The 27,213-nt window shown below is 39.0% G+C and overlaps 2 protein-coding genes across 4 annotated transcripts; one reads left to right on the top strand and one right to left on the bottom strand.

The window, feature by feature from the left end:
- Positions 1-6,880: 6,880 nt before the first annotated feature.
- Positions 6,881-18,960, bottom strand: eme1 (essential meiotic structure-specific endonuclease 1). Of its 2 annotated transcripts, none has more exons than XM_040036835.1 (9): positions 18,741-18,960; positions 17,379-18,091; positions 17,085-17,212; positions 16,831-16,920; positions 15,334-15,455; positions 12,996-13,134; positions 11,071-11,186; positions 10,771-10,960; positions 6,881-7,162 (listed from the first exon to the last, which is right to left on the bottom strand). In XM_040036835.1, exons 2-9 carry the CDS (start codon positions 18,067-18,069, stop codon positions 6,986-6,988), a joined length of 1,653 nt encoding a protein of 550 aa, XP_039892769.1. In that variant the 5' UTR covers positions 18,070-18,091; positions 18,741-18,960; the 3' UTR covers positions 6,881-6,985. The 2 variants fall into 2 exon arrangements, with proteins under 2 accessions (XP_039892769.1, XP_039892770.1); XM_040036836.1 differs by lacking the exon at positions 18,741-18,960 and adding an exon at positions 18,606-18,693.
- A 3,806-nt stretch (positions 18,961-22,766) lies between these two features.
- mrpl27 (mitochondrial ribosomal protein L27) lies at positions 22,767-25,821 on the top strand. Of its 2 annotated transcripts, none has more exons than XM_040036841.1 (4): positions 22,767-22,897; positions 23,394-23,522; positions 23,980-24,047; positions 25,116-25,821. In XM_040036841.1, the coding sequence occupies exons 1-4, from the start codon at positions 22,858-22,860 to the stop codon at positions 25,320-25,322; spliced, it is 444 nt and encodes a 147-aa protein (XP_039892775.1). In that variant the 5' UTR covers positions 22,767-22,857; the 3' UTR covers positions 25,323-25,821. The 2 variants fall into 2 exon arrangements, with proteins under 2 accessions (XP_039892775.1, XP_039892774.1); XM_040036840.1 differs by having other exon boundaries at positions 22,815-22,912.
- The last annotated feature ends 1,392 nt before the right edge of the window (positions 25,822-27,213 follow it).

The raw sequence follows: 27,213 nt of genomic DNA, 5'->3' as shown, positions 1-27,213 counted from the left end.
ATGTCAGGAAAGGGGCTACAGATGTTGCATTCCTATTATCAGGCCACTCCTGAACCAGAGACCAGAAGATGGTATTTCAATATGGCTGCATTAAGACTTGTTTTTAGATTACAAACTGCAGGAAATTTCCAGTTGTGTTCCTGTTAGATGTTTATTTCAGGTGGAAAGAATTGCTCTGAAAGAATGATATCTGAGGTCCTCCATAGTCCTTCAAGAAGTAGCTATGCTAAAAAGCCTCTGAGCAGTTCTTTTGAAGTCTTATCTAAATTAACTTCAATTGCAGTGGTTGCCAGGAATAATTAAAGTTAAGTCACTGGCTACATCTGATATAAATATCTCAAAAACTTTTCTTGATTTGCCCTTTCTTGGGGAAAAAGATATTTCCCAGTTTTGAGGGGTGGCTGTAGCTGAGGAGCTAGAGCAAGTCACCTACTAATTGGAAGGTTGGTGGTTTGATCCCTGGCTACTCCAGTCTACATACCAACTATTCTTGGGCAAGATACCAACCTAAGGTTGCTCTCTGATGCATTCATTGGAGTGTGGATGTTAAATAGAAAGCACAAAAAGTGTGTGAATGAGGAAAGCAAAGACAGACACTCTCTCTACTTTTAAGATTAGGCCTTTCCTTTAAAAAAATAAAAAATAAAAAATAAATAAAAAAAAGCTTATAGGTGGATCGGTTGAGTCTGAATGCTCCTTTAGTTATGCTGCAATAGGTCTAGGCTGCTGGGCACTTCCCGTGTTGCATAGAATGTTTTTTCTTCACATACCTCTTTTATTCTCTGTGATTTTATGCACAGCTCTGCATTTAATCATTAGTATTAATCTCTGGCTCTCGTCCACAGTATGTTTGTTGTCCTGTCTCCTTCCCCTCACCTCCAACTGGTCGTGACAGATGGCTGCCTCTCCCTGAGCCTGGTTATAGCAGAGGTTTCTTCTGTTAAAAGGGAGTTTTCCCCTCCCACTGTCAATAAGTGTAAGTGCTTGCTCATTGGGGGTCATCTGATTGTTGTGGTTCTCTCTGTATTATTGTAGTGTCTTTACCTTACAGTATAAAGTGGCTTGAGGCAAATGCTGTTGTGATTTGTGATTGCTATGTAAAGTGAAATGAATTGAAGTTAAGTTGTGTACATGTCCATGATGAATGCTTTTTATGCAGTTTCTTTGCTTTATCAGGTTTATTTTTATACACATTCAGATAATATGCAAACACACACGTACACAGTACAGTGCCCCCTTGATAATCTGACATTCTATCACAATTCATGATCATACATTTTTAATCAGGCACAGAGCAGAGCTAAATAACCTGTATGACCTTAATCCACAATGACAGTTCCTCCTTACTGCACACTATGAACATGCATAGTTCTCTCTTCAAGGTTCTCCACTGCTAAAATCCGTGAAAGCCACTTATATACCAGACAACATCCTATGTAGGAATAAAACACTGACACGCCCTTCACTCTGAAATCTTATCTTAGCGTATAGGAAATCCTCCCAAACTTATCTCAGCCATTTATCAAAATCTTCAGTAGCTTTCTGTGTGTATATTTATCTTCCTCTTCCCATCCTTTAGTTTACAGGATTCATTTTCTGCCTGCCTGATAATTTATCCAGCCTCAAAATCCTGACACATCCTGATGTTTTTCCTATCTCCCTCCCCCATCTGACTATTCTGAGCCAGAGCACAAGTCTGCCCCCTGGCGTTTACATCCTGTCACGTCTGCCTGTGCTTTCCAGAACTATGTACTCATTGTCAGTGAATGTTATCATTTTTCTAAGTAGATGAATTTCGTTTGATCTTATTTGTGTCTTTAAAGTCACACACAGAACATTAGATTGGATGCCCTAATTTCTAAGTACATGAGTGCAGTATACTGCATACTGCAAAGTATATGGTGAACTAACATTAAAAGATGGACTCTTGTGAATCAGCATTTCCACTGAACATATAAAAGCAAACCTGTATAAAATAGTAAAAGTAGCTTTACTTCAACCAGCTAGAGCAGAAAAATGCTGCATTTATGTTAATTTAGTAACAGTAATAATACGTTATTTTACAGACTTCACAGAATGTCGCTTGCAATGGAATATTTTTATGTTGCAAAACATCTGTCATAATCAAGACATCCCACATCTGTAGGTATGATGTGTGTATCACTTATGTCCATTCATAGAAATTGCTTCCCCTCAATTTTTCTCCAATCACTGTGTGTTGATATCAATTGCTGTCCCAGTGGTTTGTTTTTTACGCATTTTTGTTCGATATTTGTATTTTTATGCCTTTATGCCAGCAACAGCCATGCCTGGAGGCATTATGTTTTCAGTTTTTGTCTGTTCCTGCATATGATAATTCAGGAAAGCCAAGTGGGAACTTTACATCGGCATGTTCACTTTCCACTCAAGCATAAAATGATAAGAATTTGGCTGTCAAAGATTAAAGTTATTTTGATCCCCAAACAGTTTTTTTGAACCTTGCCTAAATTAAAACTGGTGGGTGTCTAGTATTCCCACAATGGCTGCATCATATTTTGTCTCCATCATAGCCACTGGAACTGATTACATCTCCTCAAGACAATGCTTGTAATTATGAAACTCTCCACTCATGGTCATTAAAAAATGACCCCATCAAGTGGCAACCTTGGAAGGCAAAGTGCCAAAAAACTGCAGTTCCTCAAACAGCTGGCTCAAAAGGAAGTCAATCCCCATTGGCTAACATTTAAAATTTATCCAAATTAAAAATCATTTTTATCTGATAGATAATCTGTTTTGCCAGTAATTCTTAGCTGGTAAGTTAGCACGCCAGCAAATTTCCCAAATATGAGCCATTCTGGCTCCAAAATAATAAAACAAAATAAACAAAAACATAAATAAAGAAAAAACAACATGGCAGCCTAATCCATTTCATCACTAACCAGTTTTTTGATATTTATATTGAAAGATTCCTATTTTATCATTTTATTTCTTCTTCTTTTTACCTTGCACAGCCCCTTACTGTTCTTTATTCTTTTATCAAAGATATGAATAAACCGCAATTTTCTCTCTATGCTGCATATTTCAGTGTGAGTCAGTCTGAAATCTACCTCCTATCCCCTAAGTTGTTGTACCTCTAAGTGTCTCTCTGCATGCAGGACCTGGAGTGATGAATGCTGCTCATCACTTAAGCCCATTAAACAGTTCGTTACCCATCTGTCTCTTTCCCCGTCTTTTCCTCTGTTCCTCTGTCATCACTTCTTGGTCAGGTTCCAGTCTTGCTAATGCGACTAAAATGAGCCGTGTGCGTGGCAAAGCAAAGTGGATCACATTTGTGGAGGCTTTTTAACACTTCACACTATAACAAGACAACAAGACTCAACACACAAGGAACAGACAAAGCAGAGAGCAAAGACACAGAGAGCACAGGCGGTTCATTTGGACAAGGGTTAAAACACACAAGGTATGAGACACTTCATATAATGGCTAATTAAACCAAATTAAAAGTGAGCCACAGAGACTTAATTTAACTGCATTATTACGGCATACACTGCTTTGGTCATTTTGTCAAGGAAGGAAAAGGAAAAAGGGTGGGAATGAAAAATAAACTTTAAATGATAAAGATGCAATAAAATCTTCACCAAGTATTCTAAGACCATAAATTATAGCTTTAAGAACTTAGAAAGAAAAGAGTAAAGTGAAATTCCAGCATCCTGGCAAACATTTTGATTTTCAATAACCACCAGATCCATTTCACAGTCTTTACTCTGGGTTGAAAAATACTGCTAGAAGAAGTTTCTTAAAGCTTGCCTGGTAGTCCTTGATAGAAGCATGAGAAAGTTTGTGTCCAAGAACCTTTTTATTTTACTTTTTTATCTTTAAGAAAAATTTAATGAAACATTCCTGATTCAAAGAATGTCAAGAAAAATCCTGAGACAATAACTCGACCTCCTGATCTCCCAGTCTGTGATACATTTTTGGTCCTACTGTGTAAACTCACTAGAAGTAATGGTTGTGATAGTCCACACACATTAAGTACGCCATGCAAGAAATGAAATGAAATTTAGATGTACAGAAAAGGAAATGGATTAATAATGTGTTTTATCTTTAAGAAAATACATAAAGCCCGCTCCTGTAATGCTACTCTCTCTACCTGGGATGGCTGCTGTGTGGCTATCCATAAATCCATTCATAAAATAGTTGTGAATGTGTAACATCTATTTAACAAAAGAAAAACATTCATATAATTTCTTCATTGCAATATATAGAAAATGTATAGGTTCCAGAAGCCAATGCAGAAGTGCCTCAAATCTACAGTCATCTGGTGGACTTCATTTAGAATTTACTTAATAGGTGTATGGTTCCCATCCACATGTGGAAGTTTATGGTAAGTTTATGGACTGCTTTGTTACAGATTCTAGAGGGAAATGTGACTTGCTGAGTGTGAACCACTGAGAAAAGGGGGATGAGTGAAGGGTTTAAGGTAACAGACAAAATCTTTGGTATTGCACTAAGAGCTCCGAATCATCCATCCAAAATGGCAATTACACACTCATTCTGATAGCATTTGCCCCTGACTGCTAGAAGCAACCAATACGGGCTTCACAACAGGCATAAGACGTGCTTTTTCCCATATTAGATTTAGCACAATATTTGCAGTAAATTGCATGCCACAAATATTAGTGTGATGAATGACCATCGAGCAGCCAGGCTACAATTATTGCAGGCTGGATTTAGAACAACCCAAGTCTTATTATTTTTATTTATGAAAGTTTTAATTTTCAAACCTTAACAGCTCTGTGCAACACTAGTGACCTATATCAGCAGCAAATATAAACAGCGCTAATTGGGTAATTGGCAGCCTTTTATACCCTGCTGCTAATGAGCCACACTTTACATAACATGCTGGGGGTATTTCCAAATTTCCTAAAAGCCATTTAAGCCCCGTAACCATTTATATATTAGAATTTATAATTAAAACTATCAGCCAATAGCATCTGTAAATCCATTTGCAATAAGACCGTGTAACCCTACAATTACCAAACGCACCCAAACTCTCCACGCATTACCCTGACAAAGTGGGTGAGAAGACCATTTGTCTATATTCTTAGTTAACATTCTTGCTTTGAGTTAACCATATTTCACATGCAATCTGCAATAGGCAAACATCTACTATCCCGGGTTTGTTTATGTTCTGCACTTTTACAGATTATATAATATAACATCTTGGTTTAAATCAATTCATACAAGTTTGTTAAGTTAACATGTTTTTTATTTCAACTGTTAATTGGTATTGTTTAGAACTTACCTTACCTACCTGTCTTCCAGAAGCAAAAGGAGGAAATGTAGTTTTACTTCCTGCTTTATAACTTCTGGGTTCGTTTGAGGTCACAGGAAGAGACCAAGTGCAGAAGGGGAAGAACTCTTATAATTTAATAAAGTTGATTTTAGAGGGTTTGAGAAGAAATAGATTTATTGTTGTAATATGTATTGATTACACCAGAGTTTATGTTGCCAGTAAAGAGGAGTAGTAGAGGTTTGAATATAATCACGTTCATCTTACCTACCTACTGAATGGAATAGTCCAGAGGAGAAATTGTTTGGTTAAGTGGACTATTTAAGCAGAAGAACTCAGGTGTTTCGGGGAAAAAAGGTTCAGGTCAGTGTAGCTTGACCTTAATTTCTGTTGATTTAAATTCAGTTATGTTCATTTGAACTGAGTTAATTATAGAGTTGAGTTTCTTTGTAAATATTGTTTGGGCCACAAAATGGTGAATAAATCACTTGCTACACTGGACAGCATCGGTCTCCTGCACTTCTTTGACCGCTTAAGTCGAGTGCTACCACATACCCCCACCCAACTTATTCATTGGTCTCTCTCAGAACCCTTAAATACTGTTCTGATTCTCATGCCCAAAATTCCTGGAGAAGACAAAGGGGAAGACGGGTGTTTGCGACACCTCAAATCCACTTGGACTACAGATGGGCAGATGAAGCATTGGGTAGAGTAATACATCTTTCTCATTGTAACAAAAGAACATTTGAAGCTTCAAAGGCTCAAAGCTATGCCCAACTAGTGACATTTAGTCAGCTACAATTTTCCACAAACTTCTACATTATTCACACGTAATGGGCTCAAATTGTGGTCATATTTTGTACTTGTAAATCAGACTGTGTAGTTGTGAACTGAGTTTTGTAACCTTGTAAACAACAATATCTGAAAATTGTGTCTTTGTGCATTTTGTCAAGATCTACAATTTTTGTATATAGATAAGAATTTGTGTATGTCTAAAAAAGATTTGTGTTTGAAAATGAAAAAATTACACAAGTTACACATTTTTTTTGTTAAGGTCTGTTTACAGAAACAAAGCGTAAAACTCTGCGCTCAAGTTCCCTCGCTTCTGAGTTTCAACTTGCAAATACGAATTTTGACCAGAATTTTTTTTCCTTTCAGCTGATTGGTCAATATCATTGTGTTGGGGCGTGCCACCTGAGCACTGTGGGTGAGGCTTAAGATCCAGTGATTGGAAACAGATGTGGATGAGATGATAAATTGTGACTGTTCTAATTTTACAATAATATATTTAATATGTTTCTTACATTTTTGTGAAACATGATTTAGACTGATATGGCAGGTTTGGTCTTTGAAGTGAGATGACGGGTATTTCAACATGTGTTTCAAATAACTCAAAGTTATCACAACTGAAGGTGTCTTTCAATGCTATGAAGCAGGGAGGGAATACATGTGTAAATAAAACAGTGCCAAAGATTAAAATCAGTCACCTCACTAACACTTAAAGTGAGCTGTAACACAATTTCTCCCAGAATCAATTAAGTATGGTTGATGTGCATATCTTATAGTGGTCTTCAAAACTGTTATTTGAATAAAACTTCAATACATAAATAAAAGTTTTAAAAATCTGAACTTTAATTACATAGCATTAAATTCAAAGATATGACCACAAACTGCCAACTCAAAGCAGGTGAGCCACAAAATCAAATTCAAATTTCAGAGATTAGAGTCTAGACTCAGTTCTGGATCACAGGAGCTCATTGTCAAGAAGATGCGTCTGGAGAGCTCCAGACCAATCCTACGAGTGGTGGAAGTGACACCTTCTCCTCTCCGGATCAGTAGGTCAGAGAGCAAAGAGATCTTCTCTTGTTTCGTCCTGCACAGGTTGTAAGCCTACAAACAGACAAGGAAATATCAAGCATTAACAAATAAACTGACATGTTTGCAGATGTGCCTTGTGATGTGTTGATTCACATCCGAGAAATCTTATTGGCTGCACTTAACATTGTGATAAATAAAGTAATAAAAAAGCCTGAGCTCTTCATGCCACCTCCAATGAACACAGACCAAACACAAAGTGAAGTTTGTATGTAATTGTTTTGCTTGCAAAGTCTATGAAAAGACGCAAGCCGACACAAATTTATGCAGGATAGAGCAAATAGAGGTGATCACACATCAACAGGATTTGAAAGAAAATGCTTTGTACTCTATTTAAGGTGCTTGGATAACTGGATTCTCAGCATAGGTACATACTGTAATATTCTTCTGAACCATAGATGTCATTACCCAAGGAAATACCTCTACATCAGCACTTAATATAGGAAGAGAAGATGTCAAAACCAGAAGATTTTTTTTACCCCAACAAAATGATCTTTTCCAACTGTTGCAATACCTCCCTGTGTAAAGTCAATAAAATCATGGTAAAAAATTAACAACAACATGCTGGTACACTAAGTGTTCAACCCAGCGGTAGCAGTGACAGCACAACGTGCCAGCTTCCAAAAAAACAAGAGATGCACAACTGGCAGAAAGTGGTTTGCAACAGAAGATATGTCAGTTTTGTCATACATACAGTGGCTTGCAAAAGTATTCAGTCCCCTTGAACTTTTCCACATTTTGTCACATTACAGCCACAAACATGAATCAATGTTATTGGAATTCCACGTGAAAGACCAACACAAAGTGGTGCACACGTGAGAAGTGGAACAAAAATCATACATGATTCCAAACATTTTTTACAAATAAATAACTGAAAAGTGGGGTAATTGTAATTGTGTAATTATTCAGCCCCCTGAGTCAATACTTTGTAGAACCACCTTTTGCTGCAATTCCAGCTGCCGGTCTTTTAGGGTCTGTCTCTACCAGCTTTGCACATCTACAGACTGAAATCTTTGCCCATTCTTCTTTGCAAAACAGCTCCAGCTCAGTCAGATTAGATGGGCAGTGTTTGTGAACAGCAGTTTTCAGATCTTGCCACAGATTCTCGATTGGATTTAGATCTGGACTTTGACTGGGCCATGCTAACACATGGATATGTTTTGTTTTAAACCACTCCATTGTTGCCCTGGCTTTATGTTTAGGGTTGTTGTCCTGCTGGAAGGTGAACCTCCGCCCCAGTCTCAAGTCTTTTGCAGACTCCAAGAGGTTTTCTTCCAAGGTTGTCCTGTATTTGGCTCCATCCATCTTCCCATCAACTCTGACCAGCTTCCCTGTCCCTGCTGAAGAGAAGCACCCCCAGAGCATGATGCTGCCTCCACCATATTTGACAGTGGGGATGGTGTGTTCAGAGTGATGTGCAGTGTTAGTTTTCCACCTCACATAGCGTTTTGCATTTTGGCCAAAAAGTTCCATGTTGGTCTCATCTGACCAGAGCAGCTTCTTCCACATGTTTGCTGTGTCCCCCACATGGCTTGTGGCAAACTGCAAACGGGACTTCTTATGGTTTTCTGTTAACAACGGCTTTCTTCTTGCCACTCTTCCATAAAGGCCAACTTTGTGCAGTGCACGACTGATAGTTGTCCTATGGACAGATTCCCCCACCTGAGCTGTAGATCTCTGCAGCTCGTCCAGAGTCACCATGGGCCTCTTGGCTGCATTTCTGATCAGCGCTCTCCTTGTTGGGCCTGTGAGTTTAGGTGGACGGCCTTGTCTTGGTAGGTTTACAGTTGTGCCATACTCCTTCCATTTCTGAATGACTGACATTAGATTACACACAGGTGACTCTATTTAGTCATTAGCACTCATCAGGCAACGTCTATGGGCAACTGACTGCACTCAGACCAAAGGGGGCTGAATAATTACGCACACCCCACTTTGCAGTTATTTATTTGTAAAGAATGTTTGGAATCATGTATGATTTTTATTCCACTTCTCACGTGTGCACCACTTTGTGTTGGTCTTTCACGTGGAATTCCAATAAAATTGATTCATGTTTGTGGCTGTAATGTGACAAAATGTTGAAAAGTTCAAGAGGGCCGAATACTTTTGCAAGCCACTGTATAATAGGGCCCCTATAATTCAAAATTGGCTTCACAAGCCAGAGACAGAACATAAAAACGAGCAGTAGGACTTCTGAAAGCACATTACTATTAATGATTCCAGTTATTGGTCCCTTACCATTTCATGTTGTGGTAAATATTTGTGGATTTTAAAAAACACCCATTTGGCAAAAAATACACCTAAAAAGACTGAGACCACACACACCTCAGAGGAAGTTCATTTGTGTGTGTTTTATTCTTTTAATCACTCATGGCCATAGCTGAAGGTAGGAACTAAAAATGTCACAATACCAGAAATGTAAAGTATACCTTCATACCCAACTCTTGATGCCTGTATTATCAAAAACTACATGGGGCCATTTTCCTCATGTAGTTTTGCTGTGCCATTTGTAGTTTTCTTATGGCCATCATCTTTTATCAACATGTAAAAACAGTATTGCTGTCAGAATTAATCTCATTAAAATGACGTTAACACAATAACCGCATTAACGCGGCAAATCTCCGTTAGCGAGTTAGCGTGGATCACCCTGTGCTCGGGCGACACACGGCGTCAACACGTTAGTGCCGTTAACGTCGTTTTAACAAGATCAACGCTGACAGCACTAAAAAAAAAAACAGATGAGAAGACTTGTATATATATGCAATTCTCATCAGTTCAGGAAGAATTACAACCTTGATACATTTGCTTCCTATAGTACCACATTTTCAAAATTTTGCTATTGAAATCAAAAGCTTTGCTTTCACGCTCAGCTGTCTCTTCAGCACAACAGACCAGTACAGCACCTGCATCACTCCATCTGTCAGTGTCCTACTCCACTCTTCTCCCACTTTACTTGCTCCACTTGAGGCAGCAATCCATCCCCAACTTGAACGCCTGGCATCAGACTTGGAGTTGCTAACTCTAGTCAAGTATCAAGTATGTAGCTTATCAAAAATATACAAGATTGTTACTGTAATGTAATGTTTTTTGTATATTTTATATTTTTGTCTACTGAACATATTTTTAATGTTTAGGATCAAATTCTAATATTAGATAAAGATAACTCAACTCAATGAATGACAAACGTGAAGATAATCCAGAGAAGTAAAGGACTTCAAACCATCAAAGAAAAGTTAAAAAGAAAATTACCTCAGAGTCTGTAAATAAAATGATCAAATATTACATTACATTGTTTGACTTTCAAGCAGCCAATGTGAACCTGCCTTAACATAAAGACTGTAGCAGAGCTCCATTATATGGAACTTCAGTGAAAAACCTAATAATTCTCTGCAACTGTGTTCTGAGCAACGCAATAAGAGGTTAGCAGTGGATCCTTTAAGTCCTTACAAGCTGTGAATCGGGGGTTGTTGTTGCCATAAGAATAGAAAATATTTTTTCATGTTAGAAGAATCTGATAGAACTGTTCTAATTACATACAGAAGCAGGAGTAAAACAGAAAGGCAGAATTATATATTCTTCACCATGGCCTTGTCAGTAAGCTGTTGCTATAATCAAGCTTGTACCTTCTTGAGCAGCTGTGGAGAGGGATAAGCTGCCAAGATGGCAGCAGCCATGTCTGGGCTCACTCTGTTGAACTGCTGAATCTGTCTCTTCCACACCTGCAGCAGGCCCTTACCACCTCTATCCACCCGCTGGCCCCCTGCCCACTCACTCTCTAGGTAGAAGGAAAAGCCAGTCTTTTCCCTCTCTCTCCTGAAAAAACAGGGAAACATGGGAAATGACTGTTTGATCTGGCAGAGGTGGTGTTAAGCTGAACTGTGATGAGAGAGGAAAACCCCCCCCCCAAAAAAACAGTTGCTCACTTGAAAGGGGCCTCTGCAACTGCTTTGGTTGTCATGGTGATGTGATCCGAGAAGTCCCTCCAGGTACAAAAGAAGCAGACTGAGACACCAGTGTGAAGCTGGAGATGCACCATTGCCTGAAGGGATATCAGAAAACAAACATGAATCACTGTAAGCCTAAGCAAAATAGTAACCATGATTTAATTTGCCCCTTGAAAACACACCAGACTCTTCAGTATAAATCAACATGTTTGCCACTGCAGCCAGAGATCCTTGAAATTGTAGACCGATATAAAAAAAAACTAAATAAACATCTTACAGTGGTGTGAAAAAGTGTTTGCACCCTTCTTCATTTCCCCTTTTTTATGTTTCTCACACTTAATGATTCACATCATTAAACAAATTTCAACATTAAACATTAGACAAAAATAGCACAAGTAAATGCAAAATGCAGGTGTTTATTGTTGGGGGGGGGGGGCAGACCTACGTGGCACTGAACCTAAACCTAACAACTGGTTGGCCCATCCTTAGCAGCAATCAAGCGTTTGCGATAGCTGTCAGTGAGTCACTCTGACATTCCTTTGGATGGCGCTCTGCTTGGTGTTGGCTCTCTCTGCGGTAGGGTATCACTTCCTGTTACAACACAGTGGTGTTTTTGTGTAGCTTATTTGTATAGCCAGTTGTATTAAAAACTAGATAAGATCCTATTTCACAGTGTCATCTTCACACACTTTATCCAAAACACACGAATAAGTTTTACATTTTAAATTATTTAATTTAAAATATTCACTCACTCTGTATTTAGGGATTCACTAGCTTAGCTCATAGCAAACCTGCTAGTACCATGGCCTCTACACCTGTTCCTCCTGCATTTTCCTGCTCATTGTGTCAGATGTTTAGTTTACTTCTTGGTCTCCTGTAGCAATAATGATACTTGTAATCAGTGTAGTGTGTTTGCAGTCCTGGAGGCCAATATCACTGAATTTGAGACCCAGCTTCACACCCTTGAAAAACGCAGGTTAGGCAAGCCCCTGTAGCCGGTGCAACAAAAGGTAGCGTCTCCCCCAGAACACTGTCCCGAGCAGCCAGGAAAACAGGATGGCTGGATGACAATGAGGAGGAAGCGTAGTCCTAATTTAAAAGATTAAAGCAGATAACTAGTAAAGCTATAATATCTTACTGTTCATCACTGATCAAGACTGTTAAAGGCAGTCCTATCTTAGCGGAGGTATCATTAGAGGGCATACCACACATTTTCACTGATATGCAGATGACACCCAACTTTATTTAACCATGAAGCCAGATAACACACACCAATTAGTTAAACTGCAGGAATGTCCTAAAGACATAAAGACCTGGATGGCCTCTAATTTCCTGCTTCTAAATTCAGATAACCCTGAGGTTATGGTACTCGGTCTTAAAAGTCATACGGTATCATACTAGATGCTTACTATGGATGTCATTACATTGGCCTCCAGTAACACTGTGAGGGAGCTGGGAGTCATTTTTGACCAGGACATGTCCTTCAATGCACATATTAAACAAATATGTAAGACTGCTTTCCTCCATTTGCACAACATCCTGTCTCAGAGTGACACTGAAAAACTAGTTCATGCATTTATTACTTCCAGACTGGAATTTCAATGGCTTTATTTCTCATTTGTTCCTGACTTGCCTTGGATTACAGCATGATGTCTGGCTTTTTAGGATCTTTTGGTCTACTCCACTTTGTCATGCAGTTTCCATTTAAGTGATTTCTTAGGGGTAGCAATCACTTTTTCCCACACATGGCCATGTACGTTCATTTTTCACACATTATCCACTATTATATTTAAGGGATATATTGATTCAGTTGCATGGGACTTGTTTAATTAATACAAAAGCTCTTTAATTTTATATTTTTTCTATATAATTATAAATTGTCCTGTGCCAACCACCTAACCTACCTCCTCTACGTCAACTCGCGACACCTCAGGCAGTACACCAGCTCCACCATTCTTCTTTCTCCTCTTGGCTTTACTTCCCCCCGTCTCCTCCCCTGCAACAGCCTCTCGAAAATGCTTCTGTTTTTGTGATTTCTGTGATCTTGGGAAAAAACATTTTTGGTCATTTTAGACATTAATGCTCAGGACCTTCATTGATGCATTTACTCTCTTCACACCTATTCCTCACAGCATTTCCACCAGAGGTTTTCCAGATTACACAGTGATGCTTGTGATATTTTCAGACAGCCATGTGTTTTCACAGTTATGCAGTTTCTGAGTGCTTGCCTTGTTGTTTTTAAACACTTTATGAAGCACTTTACTCTATACTATTATGCAAGTTACACAAAGAGACACCTTTATAGGACCATAAAACTGGTGTAATGGACAGACCATTCTCTGCGTTTTAGCTCGGTTGTCGCAAAGATACAGAAAATCTTTACCACCTCATTGCATATATTGATTGTACATTTAAGTTCCTTATTGTATCATTTTTAGATTTTGATTAACTGGGGGTACTCGTTTATTTGTATTTTGTATTTAATTGGTAATTGTAACACATTAATTTCCCAATTTTGGTAAATATTTATCATTTTAATTTCAGTATCTTTCAGTTTTTTATTCAGTTCCAGATGTTACTTTAGTGTTTACATACAGCTTTCCTGCTCTAATTGAGCACTCAAAGTGCTTCTTACCACCAGCCACATTCATATTCACACACATATTCATACAGCTTACTGACAGACCCACACAGTCACAGTTCATTGCTCTGGGGTGAGCATGTAGCTCAAGGACACTTGGGCATGTGGAATCAATCTCCTGACCTTCTGCCTCCTGAGAAACAGATACCACCACAAGTGTTGATGTAGTCAAAGTCATAGGGCTTTTAAATTATTCAACTTAAAAAATGAGCCTTTTTTTCCTTGGGGGGGGGGTCCCAACTTTAAAATGGATCATGATACTTTTGAAAAATACAATAAAGAAGATAGGTTTCAAAAAAATATTCTTTTGCATTTTACATCAAATGGGTTTTAATAAGAGCTTTCATGACTGGGTGGTGTTGTTTCTGGCAGTGATCATTAAAAAAAAGTTTTTTTCATAGTGAGAAAGAAAAGTAATAAAGCCTGAGAGATTATCTATTTGGTGATATATTCAATTTAACAACAGTCACCTCAAAGCACTTTAGGCAAAGACCCAAATACAAGACAAAAACACAAAGAAATACAGAGAAATCCCAACAATCATATGATCCCCTATCAGCAGGCACTTTGGTGACAGTGGGAAGGAAAAACTCATCATCATGGGACTGCCCCAGCAGCCTAGGCTTATTGCAGTGTAACTAAGGGAGGATTCAGGGTGACCTGATCCAGCCCTAAATATATGCTTTATCAAAAAGGAAAGTTTGAAGCCTAATATTAAACGTAGAGAGAGGCTGTCTGTCTCCTGAATCTAAATTGGAAGCTGGTCTCACAGAAGAGGGGCCTAAAAGCTGAAGGCTCTGCCTCCCATTCTACTTTCTTACTTTTTACTTAAATTTTCTGGGAATCATAAGTAAGCCTCCAGTCTAATATCGTCTGAAATATGCTCTCTTTCCCAGTCATTTTGGATCAACTGAAAGCTTTTCAGGGAGTTTTTTAGGACATCCTGATAACAACAAATTACAGTAGTCCATCCTAGAAGTAATAAATGCATGAACTAGTTTTTTAGTGTCACTTTGAAATAGGGTGTTTCTAATTTTAGAGATATTGCGAATGGAAGAAAGTCAAACATATTTTTTTAATACGTGCATTGAAGGACATATCCTGGTGAAAACCGATTCCAAGATTCCTCACAGTGTTACTGGAGGTCAAAGTAATGCCATCCCATAGTAAGCACCTGGTTAGAGACCATATTTTTGAGATTTTTGGTGGCCGAGTACGTTAACCTCAGCTGAATTTAGAAGCAAAACATTTTAGGTCATCAAGGTCCTTATGTCATGAAGACATTCCTGCAGTTTATCTAACTGGTTTGTTTTATCTGGTTTCATAGATAGATAAAGTCAGCTGCACAGGAGTGAAAATGTATGCTGTGCTTTCTAATTACACTGCCCAAGGGAAGCATTTGTAATGTAAACAGAATTGGTCCTACCACAGAACCCTGTGGAACTTCATAATTAAATTAATTAAAATCCGATGGATCCTGAGCCATATGAACAACTATCCCATTAATAGAGGGGCTAAATACAACGATAGCACATGCTATAGAGCAACAATAACCAAATTATCCTTTAAAATGTTCTACAGCTCAACCTTCAAATCCTTACCTGAAGTATTTCTCAAGCTCAATAATTGCTAGGCTAAGGGTCTTGCCAAGGTGACGCCTCTGCTGCTCCTGAACCCAGGATGTCAATGTGGACCCACAGTCTGATCTGCCATGCCTCTCATTCTGGATTAGACAGGGAGGTAGATATTAGGAAAAAAATTAACTCTATTGATATGCAATTAGAACTCTTTCAAATTAATTATACTATGCAACTAATGACAAGAATGAAAATTATGTAAACGTTTACCTTTATTTCTTACATGTAATAACATATTTTCTTGTTTGCCATGTCCTGCATAAGCAATTTTCTGCGTCAGTTTTTCGCCACGCTCACAATTACAATATATTCAATACACACAATTTATGATTGTGTGTATTGAATATTGAAAGCCTCATACCTATTATTTCTCTGTGCCATGAAGCTCCAGTGTTGTACATGTTATTTAAAAAACATAAATAAGACAACACCTTTCATCTCAGTGTCTTTCTGCAACAAAAATCATTCTATGCCACCAAGAATATATGAATCCACTACTGAAAACAGTTGGCTACAAATACATAATTTACCCTAGTCTTAGTAAGGTTTGTTGAAAACTACTGCTAAAACTACCTGTTTCAGAAATGTAGTAGGTCTTTTGTTAAATGGTACTATATTTGTAATTTTTTTAAACATATTTACATTTTATGGGGAATTCGTTAGCTTGGAGTTGACCATTTGTACATGTTTAGCATAATCTAATTTTCTTGGTTGATGTACAAAACGTGGATGTCATCAATGTTTAAGCTCACACTAGCTGTACATATAAGCAGCACTGCAGGTGCCACTGGTTTTCTAAGGGTAGAAATTAGCAATAGCTATAAAGCTACTAATCGGAAGGTTGGTGGGTCAATCTCTGGCTGTCCCAGTCTCAATGCCAAATATCCTTGGGCAAGATAGTAACCCAAAGTTCCAATGCAGCCATTGGAGTATGAATGTGTGTGAATGTTAGAAAGCACTGCGATAGAACAAGCAGAGAAAAAAGTTAAATAGTTACATGAATGGTTGTAGGTCAAGGGAAGTATGTTACTCACCCTCTTAAATAAGTAAAGAATAAATAAATATTTTTCTCAAAATATTTTCACACTCATCCTCGTATTTTTATTGTTCTATGGTTACTGTTGTCTCACAGAGAATTTTTATGGTTTGAACCATCTGATCTTTTTTTTTTTTTTTTAAATGGACCGATGGAAGTTTTTATCATTTGTGTGGTTTTTTTACCCTAATGGCCAAAATACATAACTCCTTTAACATTACCTAATGTCATTTTCTAATTGGCGCTTGCCTTTTGCCTTCTCCGTTTTCCTCCTGTTGTTCCTAAACTCGCCTAGTTTCTGATCAGATGCAGTTATGCTTCATCTAGACTTCTTCTAAACAGTAGAAGAAGTCAGAAGTCAGTAGAAGAAGCAGTGGTTCTGCTCTGTTGATCCTTCAAGCATACCATCAGCACCCACAACAAACCTGAACGTAGTTGTGGATCAAAGTAATGAAGTCCTCCACTGTCATCTGTATCACAACATAGGCCTCTGGTACAGATGCTCCTTCATCTCCCTGAAACATGGCAAAGATAGTAAAAGGTGTTACTGCTAAATAAGCACTCATGAAACCACTTCTCATTCATTTATGGCAATTACGGCAAATTTGACAAGTTCACATTCATGCTTCACTTTGAGTAAAGTGAGGTAAAGAGAAAAATATTGCATGTGTCTTATCACCTGCGCACAGGGAGCTCTTCTCATCCAGCTCACACTGCGTGGGAGGGATTGTTTCTTGATGGCACAGCTACAACCCAGAGCCTGTAACGAGGCCAGCAAAGTGCCACCTCCTTCCAGCTGTAGGAGAGCTGCACACACAAACACACTCAGCACAATTACAGCCACAATTAGCACATTTAATGACTTCAATAATACTGCAGATGAAAGACTGGCTGCATGTGCAGTTTAAAATAAAATTTGTAATGATCTGCATTTATCTACATTGCCAAGTATAATTTAATGTTTTCTTTTTACCTGGATCCACCACCACCACCATATGCTTGATACATTCCTCTGGCCTCAGGGCCCTAGCTGCCTCTGCCAGAGCTTTCCTCTCCATTTTCTGTCTCTTTCGTTCCTCCCTGAGCACATCCTTGTCTGGCTGCTGTCTCTTCTTAGCCTCCCTCTTACTCAGAGCCACTTCCCTGGAGGCCTGGATCTCCTCAACCGTTCGCTTGCCAAGTTTCCTCTTGGAAGGAGAAGTGTCTGTGTTCCTTGCTCCGTTCAGAGGAAGCTCCTGTCCACAGCTCATTTTTCTCACCTGATGTGAGCCGAGCGGGCACTCTGACTCTGAAAAGCCATTCTGGCCAGAAAACTGTGAGCTGGTCAGACAGAGCGGCAAACAGTGCTCAGCATCGTTCTCGTTAGTCATGATGGTGGAGGCGCTAATCACATTGTCTCGCCTTGCCTTGATTCTTTGTGCCAAAGGAACATAAGGTGCATCATCATCATCGGAACTGCTGCTGATTATCATTACATTAGCCATTCCCATGCACACGCCACCACTCCCCCTCCCTGGGGAGGAGACAGCTGCTGCTGCAGCATCAGAACCATCAAAGTCGACCAAGTCTGGTTTCTCTGCACGTCTGTGGGAGGCTGGCTGGAGGAAGTCAAACACAGGCAGCTCCTCATCTGGGTCACTGGTGCAGTCACTTTGGCTGCCCATGCTCACATGTCCACGGAGGTTACTGTACATATTGTGTGACACAAGAACAACAAGAGCATCATCACTCAACAAGATTTGAAACAAAAGTCTTTATGCTTCTTAAATAATTAACAAATTATTAGGTAAACCTGAAAATCAAAACCTAAAGCAACAGGTAAAGGCGTTTTCGTAAATTCGACTTGAACTCAGTCCAACCAGCAAGCCTTATTTCAGTGAAATTCTTATTTGAATAAACAGTGCGCAGTGCTTGTTACCGCCCACCGTAGTGTTTTCTGCAGTTAGAAGATAAGCAAGGCCAATTATAGGAGTCGCTTGGTGTAACGTTATTGACTTCTCTCACTTAATTGAATATCCAACTTACAGCTACGCTGTGTCTAACCAAACAGGACCTGGCGATAAAGAAATTACTTTTTAAATTGAGTTTGGCACGACATTAATGTTCTTTTAGAAACGATCAGGAAGGACAACCCGAGCACATTTTACCCGACTGCAGGCATCAGCTGAAGGTTAGCAGACTAGCTTAACGCGTCACTTACTGCGGTTCGCTTAACTCTTTGAAATTACAAGGCAGTAGTAATTAAGTAGTTAATAAAGAAGCAGCATAGATAAGAAAAAATATTAACTACTCGCTCTAACTTCAAACTACAGCGAGAAATTATTTCTTTATTTACCCGAACACAGAGAACTGCGAGACTTGTTTGATTTCCCCGGGTAATGATGCATTCAGGGGTTCCCCGAGGACGAGGATTTTCTGAAACTTCCGTGGACACTGAGGCCGGGTCTTGTGGCCACATTAAGAAAAGAAAAACTTTTTCAAATAATGTTTCTGAACTCAAAGTATCGACCTTAATCCCAAAATAGAAACTAACCTTTTTTTTAATGTGGCCCTAACAGTAGTAGAGATAGTAGTCGTGCGTTTAGAAGTAGAGGTTTGCAGACGGAAAGAACGTGACGGCGCGAGATTTAAACTACAGACAAAAGTGATTCATAGTTTTTTTTGGTTTTTGGACTACGTCAGGGCTGTGCAATACTGCAAATGTCGGTATCGATCCGATATCAAATAAATACAGGGCCAGTATTGCCGGTACTGATACTTTTAACTTATAAAGGCAGCTTATGTAGGGAAGTGCAGTGTGTAATGATTTATGAGATGAATCGTCATCGACCACTAAATCACTCAGAATTTTAATTTCTACAATACTTAGTTAACACAACAAAACACAACACACATGTATTTCAAAATTTGGGTTCTTTGAGACCTGTAATGTAAATAGGCGTGTTTATAAAGCACGTTGGGTCAGCTTCTGTTGTTTAAATGTGCTATATAAAATAGTTGTGACAGTCAATACAAAAAGGTTGAGATATTTTTCATAGTCCATGTTTGAGGTGTATTTTTTTCATTTCCTAATAAATAATAGATTTAACACAATTCAGTGGGCTATTTGCTGAACTTGGAGGACAGAAACAAAGTATTGATCCTATTGCAATAGTGCTGATCTAATGCCAATACCAATTTTGGTATCGATAACTGGATCGATACGCCCTCCTGATCTGGATCACAGATTTTTGCGCTTGGCATAAGCTGGTGTGTGGCTGGACTAGAATGACATTTCAGGTAGAGGATGAGGACGACATGGATTAGGGAGACTTGATGCCGGTCTATGGTGAAAAAGAGTCACGAAGAGAGAAACAGAAGAGTGGATGGAAATTTATTAGGAACACAGAGCAGCAAACAAAAATTTAGAGGAAATAGTTCAGACGAAGGTAGTGTAGTCTGGAAAGAGATTATAAGAGAAGAGTTTAAAATTAGTCCTAAAATTCAGCAAGGAGGATGGGGGGGTGCAGTTGAGCCCAATAATTTTTTTGCACGAACTGAAAAAGAGGTTAGGAGAGGTCACACTATCTAAAATCCTTAGAGATGGAAGTCTTTTAATAGCAGTTGTGTCTGTATCTTTTTGTTTTAATATCCCAACATTTCAGGCCACTTACTTCAGAAATAAAACATAATGATCAAAAAGGAGCAGTAACTGAAGAATTAAAGAAGAAGAAAAATCTGGTACGCCTAAATGATGGAAGTGGTACAAGAAGCAATGTCCTCGATGGTACGGAATAACCAGTTGATCTCACATTAGTATCAGGTTCACTGGTATGTGTTTGTTCATGGCAGGTAGTTAAAGAAACAAGAGCAGGAAATGACAGAACTACAGAGGAGTGTGATACAGGCGGCGTACAAAAAGTGATGTTTTAGTTCTGCAGATTGGAAGACATTTAGACTTGTTAGTGACCAGCAGATGCAAAAAAAATTTTATGGATGTTAATAATGATGATTTAAATTCTTCTGTCTGCAATGCTATTCAAGAAGCAGCAAACCAGAGTAGAAAGAAGAAAAGAGTAAAAAGAAGATTGTACCCGAGGGAACAAAGGAATGTGATAAAGCAATTAAGAGCTGAAATAAAGCTTTTAAGATATTAAAAAGGAATCAGAATTCTCAGAATATTATTGAACATAAAAGGTCACAGGCTAATGTAAGAAGAACCATTAAAAATGACAAGGAAGCTGCAGCAGAGAATCATGAAGAGAAGGCAGGTGTGCTACTAGAAACTTTTGCTAAAGTTCATAGTTTAAATAACAATAGTGACGACGGGAAATAGGTAGAGGCATTACAGATCTAGAAAATGACACAAAGGATTTCTTGAATATACCGTTTGCAAAGACAAAGGATCAGGTTTGTTATACAATGGTTTACATAAACCAGGGAAGAAACCAAAACCAGGAAACTACAGACCAATAACTTTAACATCTAATGTCTGCAAAATAATGGAGAGAATGAAAAATGAAATACTATATAAATAAAGGATAAAGGATTTATGGCGAAATATCAGAGTGGTTTTAGAAGAGGGAGATGTGGATCCAGCATCCTTAAGCCACAGGTAAACAAAGAGAGTGTATTGGCAGTTTTCTTTTATATAGAAAAAGCATATGATATGGAGAGAAGGTCTATTAATTAGTATAAATGGTCAGTTGTACTTGTATTTTTCTGTCTTTTTAACAGACAGTCAAATATTACTATTAGTTAGGTATTAGATTACAGGTGTATAGCATATAATTCAGCAGGATAAAATCCGAAGAGAGCAGCTAACACTCAACTACTGGGCAAATCTACAGGGACATGAACAAGATCATCCAAGATTAGCTGGGAAATAGAGAAAAGAGGAATACAGAGCTTTGGCTGGACGGTGAGTAGGAAAGCAACTCAATTTAATCTGGATCAGGTCAGAAGAAAAAGGACGCGGTTTTTATTTTAAACTCACATACAATGCAGATTCATCAAACACTTTACAGAGTCAGTTTGATGGGACTTAGGGTTACTTTTGTGGGTACCAGCACAATATGGAGTTAAAGGAAATTAAATCTCTGTTTCTACCATCCATCCATTCGCTTCCGCTTATCCTTTTCAGGGTCGCGGGGGGTGCTGGAGCCTATCCCAGCTGTCATGGGGCGAGAGGCGGGGTACACCCTGGACAGGTCGCCAGTCTGTTGCAGGGCTAACACACAGGGACAGACAACCAGTCGCACTCACATTTATACCTAGTGGTAATTTGGATTATCCAATTAACCTATCCCCACAAGCTGCATGTCTTTTGGACGGTGGGAGGAAGCCGGAGTACCCGGAGGGAACCCACGCAAACACAGGGAGAACATGCAAACTCCACACAGAAAGACCCCGGCCTGATAATGGAATTGAACTCAGGACCTTCTTGCTGTGCTGCAACAGTGCTAACCACCATGCCACCGTGCCTGTTTCTAACAATGATTGTGTTTTCTACAGTCATTGGTTTCTACACTCATTTTCTATGAGCACTTGATCTTTGTTGTATATTTGCTGCTATGACAACTCAATTGCCTTCTGGGATTAATAAAGTCTCTCTGATTCTGATTCTGAAATGACAGATAGAACAGGAAAGAAAGCCACAATAAGTCACTCAGTGTCAGCATGACAGATATAAAGAGCATAATAAGGCATATAATAAGAAAATGAAGAAGAGGTGGAAAAAGCAATGGGATGAAAAAAGAAAAGGAAGGTTGGTTTTACAAAATCCAAAAGAAAGTAGGAGAGAGGAGAAGCACAGGAAGGAACAGCATAGAGAAGATCACATCTTTGACTTGGGCATACAGGTTTAAACAGCACATTATTTTTAATAGGATAGCATTATACAGGAAAATATGACAGCAATAGAGAAGATGAGACCATAGAGCGTGATTTAGTGCATTATCGGAAATATGAGGTTGAGAGAAGACAGCTAATCCAAAAATTTGGTTACATGAAAATGAAACTGGACTTTGTTGATTTATTTCAAAAGAGCTCAAGAAGTGTCTCAGCAGGTCATATTGTGCTCTTTAACACACCATGGGTTTTTGTTTTGGTTTTTTTAGTAATTTCGGTCCACACTCCATACCAAACGGTGGCGGTAATGCACCGTCGTTGTTTGAAAACCGCCAACAGAAATAGCAGAAGGAAGAAGAATAAGTTGTTTTGGGGTTTTTTTTTCCAACAAGCCTTTATTCAACATATGTACAAACAAACAAAGGCATCTATTTGTCAACTGAAATCACGTATCTTAACTGCAATGCAGGTTGGACAGGTATACTTATATGTTCATTTAACAGAAGAAGAAGTAGTGCATTTTGGTCTCTATTTCGGACTTTTCTGTATTTCTTGAGGAACTTGAACGTAGCAAAGGTAAACGGATGTGACGCGGGTGAATGACGTAGGCAACATTGCTCAAGATGGCTACGCTGGTGTCTTTAATGGTCAAGTCCAGAACAGGTATCAAACATTTCAATGAGTGCGGCAAACTTTCAAACGGACATTACAGATTACTGCTCACACGAGCGGCTTTGAAGTTTGCGCAAGTGCTTCTGTCGAAGTGTAACTTGGCAACCACTGTGTCCTAACTTGTCTGCATGTGAGGTAGCGCTGAATGTCACGATGCAGATCAAATGAAGAGCGAATAGGATTTGTTCTTTTAAAATATTAACGTACACTTCACTGTTGACAGTGTTGATGCAATTTATTGATTCTCCTCAGTTCTGGTAGTTTAAGATACGTGGGACACGTCTCAATAAATGCAATATAGATCGTGTTCACTGTAAGCTAACCCTGTGTGTTGATTGAAGACCTCATACCACTAGGTAACAGTCAGGGCATAATAGTGGGGCAATATCATGTCATACATATAGATTTTTTAAAAAAGTGTCACGTGCCGAAACTGGATTTAAAGCGAAAAGAACTCAAGTGAACGCGCTTGTTTTTCTGATTTCAGGTTTGTTGGTACCTGGTCAGCTCTCTCTGCTGGACTCGGTGAGGTTTGCGTCTAAGAAAGCCGGCGGCAGCAGCAAGAACCTCGGAGGAAAGAGCCCTGGAAGAAGATATGGCTTCAAGAAACAAGATGGTAGCAGCAAACAATTATATCCATATATTTGTATTCCAAGTTAGGACCTGTTCTAGCCTGCAGTATTGGGATGTGCAGGTGAAGTTAACAGGATGTGGGACAGTTAATGTATTTTTGTGCTTTCCATTAGTTTTTATTAGCATTTAGTTTTAATGTTTGCTTGTGGGGTTTTTTTCCAGAATGGGTCTGCTCAATTCAGTTTAGTTTATATTGGTTTCATGTTTAGCTTTTGTTATTATGATATGAGCAGCATTTGTCAGACTGAGAAATTCAGAAGAATGCAGTGATACAGCAATACAGACACTTGACACATGTCACTGATGGGTTCTAAAACTGGTGGCATTGCTGAATTTGACTTTTCATAGTGTAAGCAAGAAGTGTATACAATAGCTAGAATTGGCATAAAAGGTCGGGGCTGGAATTTATTTTTTATTTTTCCCCCTCTTCCATGTGGTAGGAAACTTTGTCCATGCTGGTAACATCCTTGCAACACAGAGGTTGATGCGGTATCACCCAGGAGCTCATGTAAGTTGCACACTATCCAAAAATGTTGGTGTGATGGACTTTCAGCCTGGAATTAAAAGTTTCATCTTAACACCACACTGTCAACAGTTAGTTCCACGTGGCACTGTGAGCTTAGGGATGGGTATCGAAACCCGGTTCTTGTTGAGAACCGGTTCCCACTGTTTCAATTCCTTGGAATTGTTTGCCATTGCAAACGATTCCCTTATCGATTCCAGTCGCCCCGAATGACGTCACCACGTTGCGGAGAGTCATTTACCTGGCAGGAAACACGACGCCTAAGCGGCTCAAACGCACAAAAGTTTGGTTATACTTTACGAGAACTGATGACAACAGGGCAACTTGCAAAGTAGATATTTCATTTAAGGGAGGAAACACTACGAATATGCAAAAGCATTTGCTCACAAAACACGCGATGACCTTAAATGAATGTCGTGTTTTTAATTCCGCTCCGGACTCGTGAATTTCAACCCAGCAGCAGCGGTAACATTTGCATGTCCTCTCCCGTTAATGCGGCAGGTAAATAATCAACAGTGCATATTATGATAGCGCGAGCTGCCTTATTACAAAACCTGCCATTACTGTGCGTTTAGGTGATCATGATGAGAGAGACAGAGTCTGGCTCAGATGCTGGCAGTTCTCGCTGCAGTCTACCCTTAGCGTCTCCTTTCAGGCCGGGATAAGACGAATGTCACCCAGCAGTGACTCAGTTTGTGGTCAAAGGCTTGAACCCATTTGCCACAGCAGATGATTTTCAGTAAGTGAATGTGTTTAATTGTAGGCAGGGACATTACTGGATATTCTTGTGTAATTGCTACAGAATAATTTATGTTAAAAGTTGTTCAAAGAGAAGATCTAAAACAAATTTCTAAGCTAATCGACCTTAGTGTTCTCCTTTTTTAAAAATAAGAATCGATAAAGAAGCGAATCGTTAAACAGAATCGAAAATGGAATCGGAATCGTGAAAATCTTATCAATACCCATCCCCAGTGAGCTGTGGCAGATAGTGAAGAGCTGGTGTAACTGCTTTTCATCTTGTTTCACTGCTGGTCCTTTTTCCTTGCCCTGAAGGTTGGAATGGGAACCAACAAGACACTCTTTGCTTTGGAGGATGGCTATGTCAGGTTCACTAAGGAGGTCTATGTCCCAGCACCACGGAGCCCAGAGGCTACTCAGGTCATCACCAAGCTGCCAAGAGGAGCCGTCCTCTACAAGACTTTCATCAATGTCCTTCCAGTCAAGCAGGAGGGTAAATTCAAGCTAGTGGACATGGTCTAAAACTGAGCACATAGAGCTCATTCATATGTTGGTCAGGATTGTTTAGGATTCACCCTGACTTGGATTCCAGGGATTTCAAGAGGATGGCTGCTGACCTCAAAGATCTTTCCTGGGATCCCTGGAGTTACACGACTCTCTCAGTCTGACTTATAAACAAAAGTTTGGGTCAAACTCCCACAGAATTTTACAATTTCTTTACAAAACAGAAATGAAGAAAGACATCTGTTGTTTCATTCGGTATAAGTTTTTGAGACAGGAGTTAAAACTGGTATGAATCCAATATTTCATGGTGTCATTCCAGTAGTCCATGATACAGGAAGTGTGGTGAAAATAAATGTACAGTACATGACAAGTAAAGTGAAGAGAGTAAATTATAATTGTAAACTAGACAGTTCACACAGGAATTCCCATCAGACTGAACTGAGGCGTCATTGCTGTCATACTGAATATACATATATTTAGTGTATTAAAGTTTTCTATGTGAAAGTCTTACATTGAATGAGTTGTGTCAAGAGCCTTATTGTGTTTAAGTGCTGTGAGTTTTCAGAGTAGAAAAGCACTCTACAGGTACCCATGTAAGTTTTTAAAGGGGCAAAAAAAAAAATCTATTTCTAGACATTGCACAAAGTCGTATAGGAGATATAACTTGTCTGCATTTGTCCTTACTCTTTGATTGTGAATTGGCTTCTGTTTACTGACAGAGGGATCTGCTGCTATTGTTATAGTTGTGCAACAGGATCAACTATAGTGTCCTTACACCAGGTAATTGAACATGCCACCAATTTTCTAAGTAAATATATTTCTAAAGGTTTTAATGACATTAAATTCTCACCAGACGTCAGTATCAGCTCATCCGCTCCAATCATACAAAGGAATCAAACCATAAGTGTCAATAAATTATGTCTAATAATGGAAAAATGACACAGGGAAAGTGAAAAACAGAAAAAAAGAAAGGAAGGTGTGAAAAGTCATGACACCAGCTGAAATCTATCAGTGATTAAAAAACAATCCTGCCACTTAGTGCAAATTAATATCAGCTGGTTCAGTCCCAGGTGATGGCCTTAATAAGGTATCTCGTTACCAAGGTTTCATGATGGGCAAAACCAATGAGTACTTTCAAAATCTTTGGATCTTTGGATCTTTTGTTGCAAAAAAAGAAAGAAAACAGTAAGTACCTCAACCACCATGGCTTGTGTGCATGCTCACCACGCAAGACTCTGAGAAAAGAACTGAGAAAAAGCAGGTTGAAAGCTTGCTGAACAACATTTAGACAAACCTGTGAAATACTGGGAGACTATAGTCTAGTCCGATAGGACCAAAACTGAACTCTCTGCATGCTGTAACACACACCAGGTTTGGAGGTCAAAGGAAACTGCATAGCACCCTGAAAACACCATATCAGCAGTGAGGTTTGGAGGTGGGAACATCATGGTGTGTGGTCATTTTTCACCATGGCACAATTGAAGAAAGGCTGAAGGGTGGACATTTAAGCAAGAGAATGATCCCAAACACAGACGAGGAAACTCTTATGTGGTTTCAGACAAAGAAAATAAAGCTGCAAGAATTACCCAGCTAATCATCTGACCTCAATCCAAAATCTATGAAAAGAACTAAAGCTCAGAGTTCATAAAAGGGGCCCACAGAACCTGACTGTGGGCAAATGAGTGAATCCCGCCTGAGCAATGCATGGGACTAACCTCTGCATACAGGAGGCATCTTAAAGCTGTCATCACCAACATACGCTTTTAGTATTAAATACAGTTCAGTAAGCGTTATCAGTACTTTTTTCCAGTGTCATTTCTCATTAATACACATGATTTAATTTATGGACATCTATGGTTTGATTTCGTTGCATGTGTGGATTGGGTGAGTTGAGAATTTCAAGTCAATA

The sequence above is a fragment of the Simochromis diagramma genome, unplaced genomic scaffold (genome assembly GCF_900408965.1).
Source record: "Simochromis diagramma unplaced genomic scaffold, fSimDia1.1 OVJJ01000371.1, whole genome shotgun sequence".
NCBI lineage: Eukaryota > Metazoa > Chordata > Actinopteri > Cichliformes > Cichlidae > Simochromis > Simochromis diagramma.
Note: the sequence above shows the minus strand (reverse complement) of the source record. Positions and strands in the feature narration are given on the sequence as shown.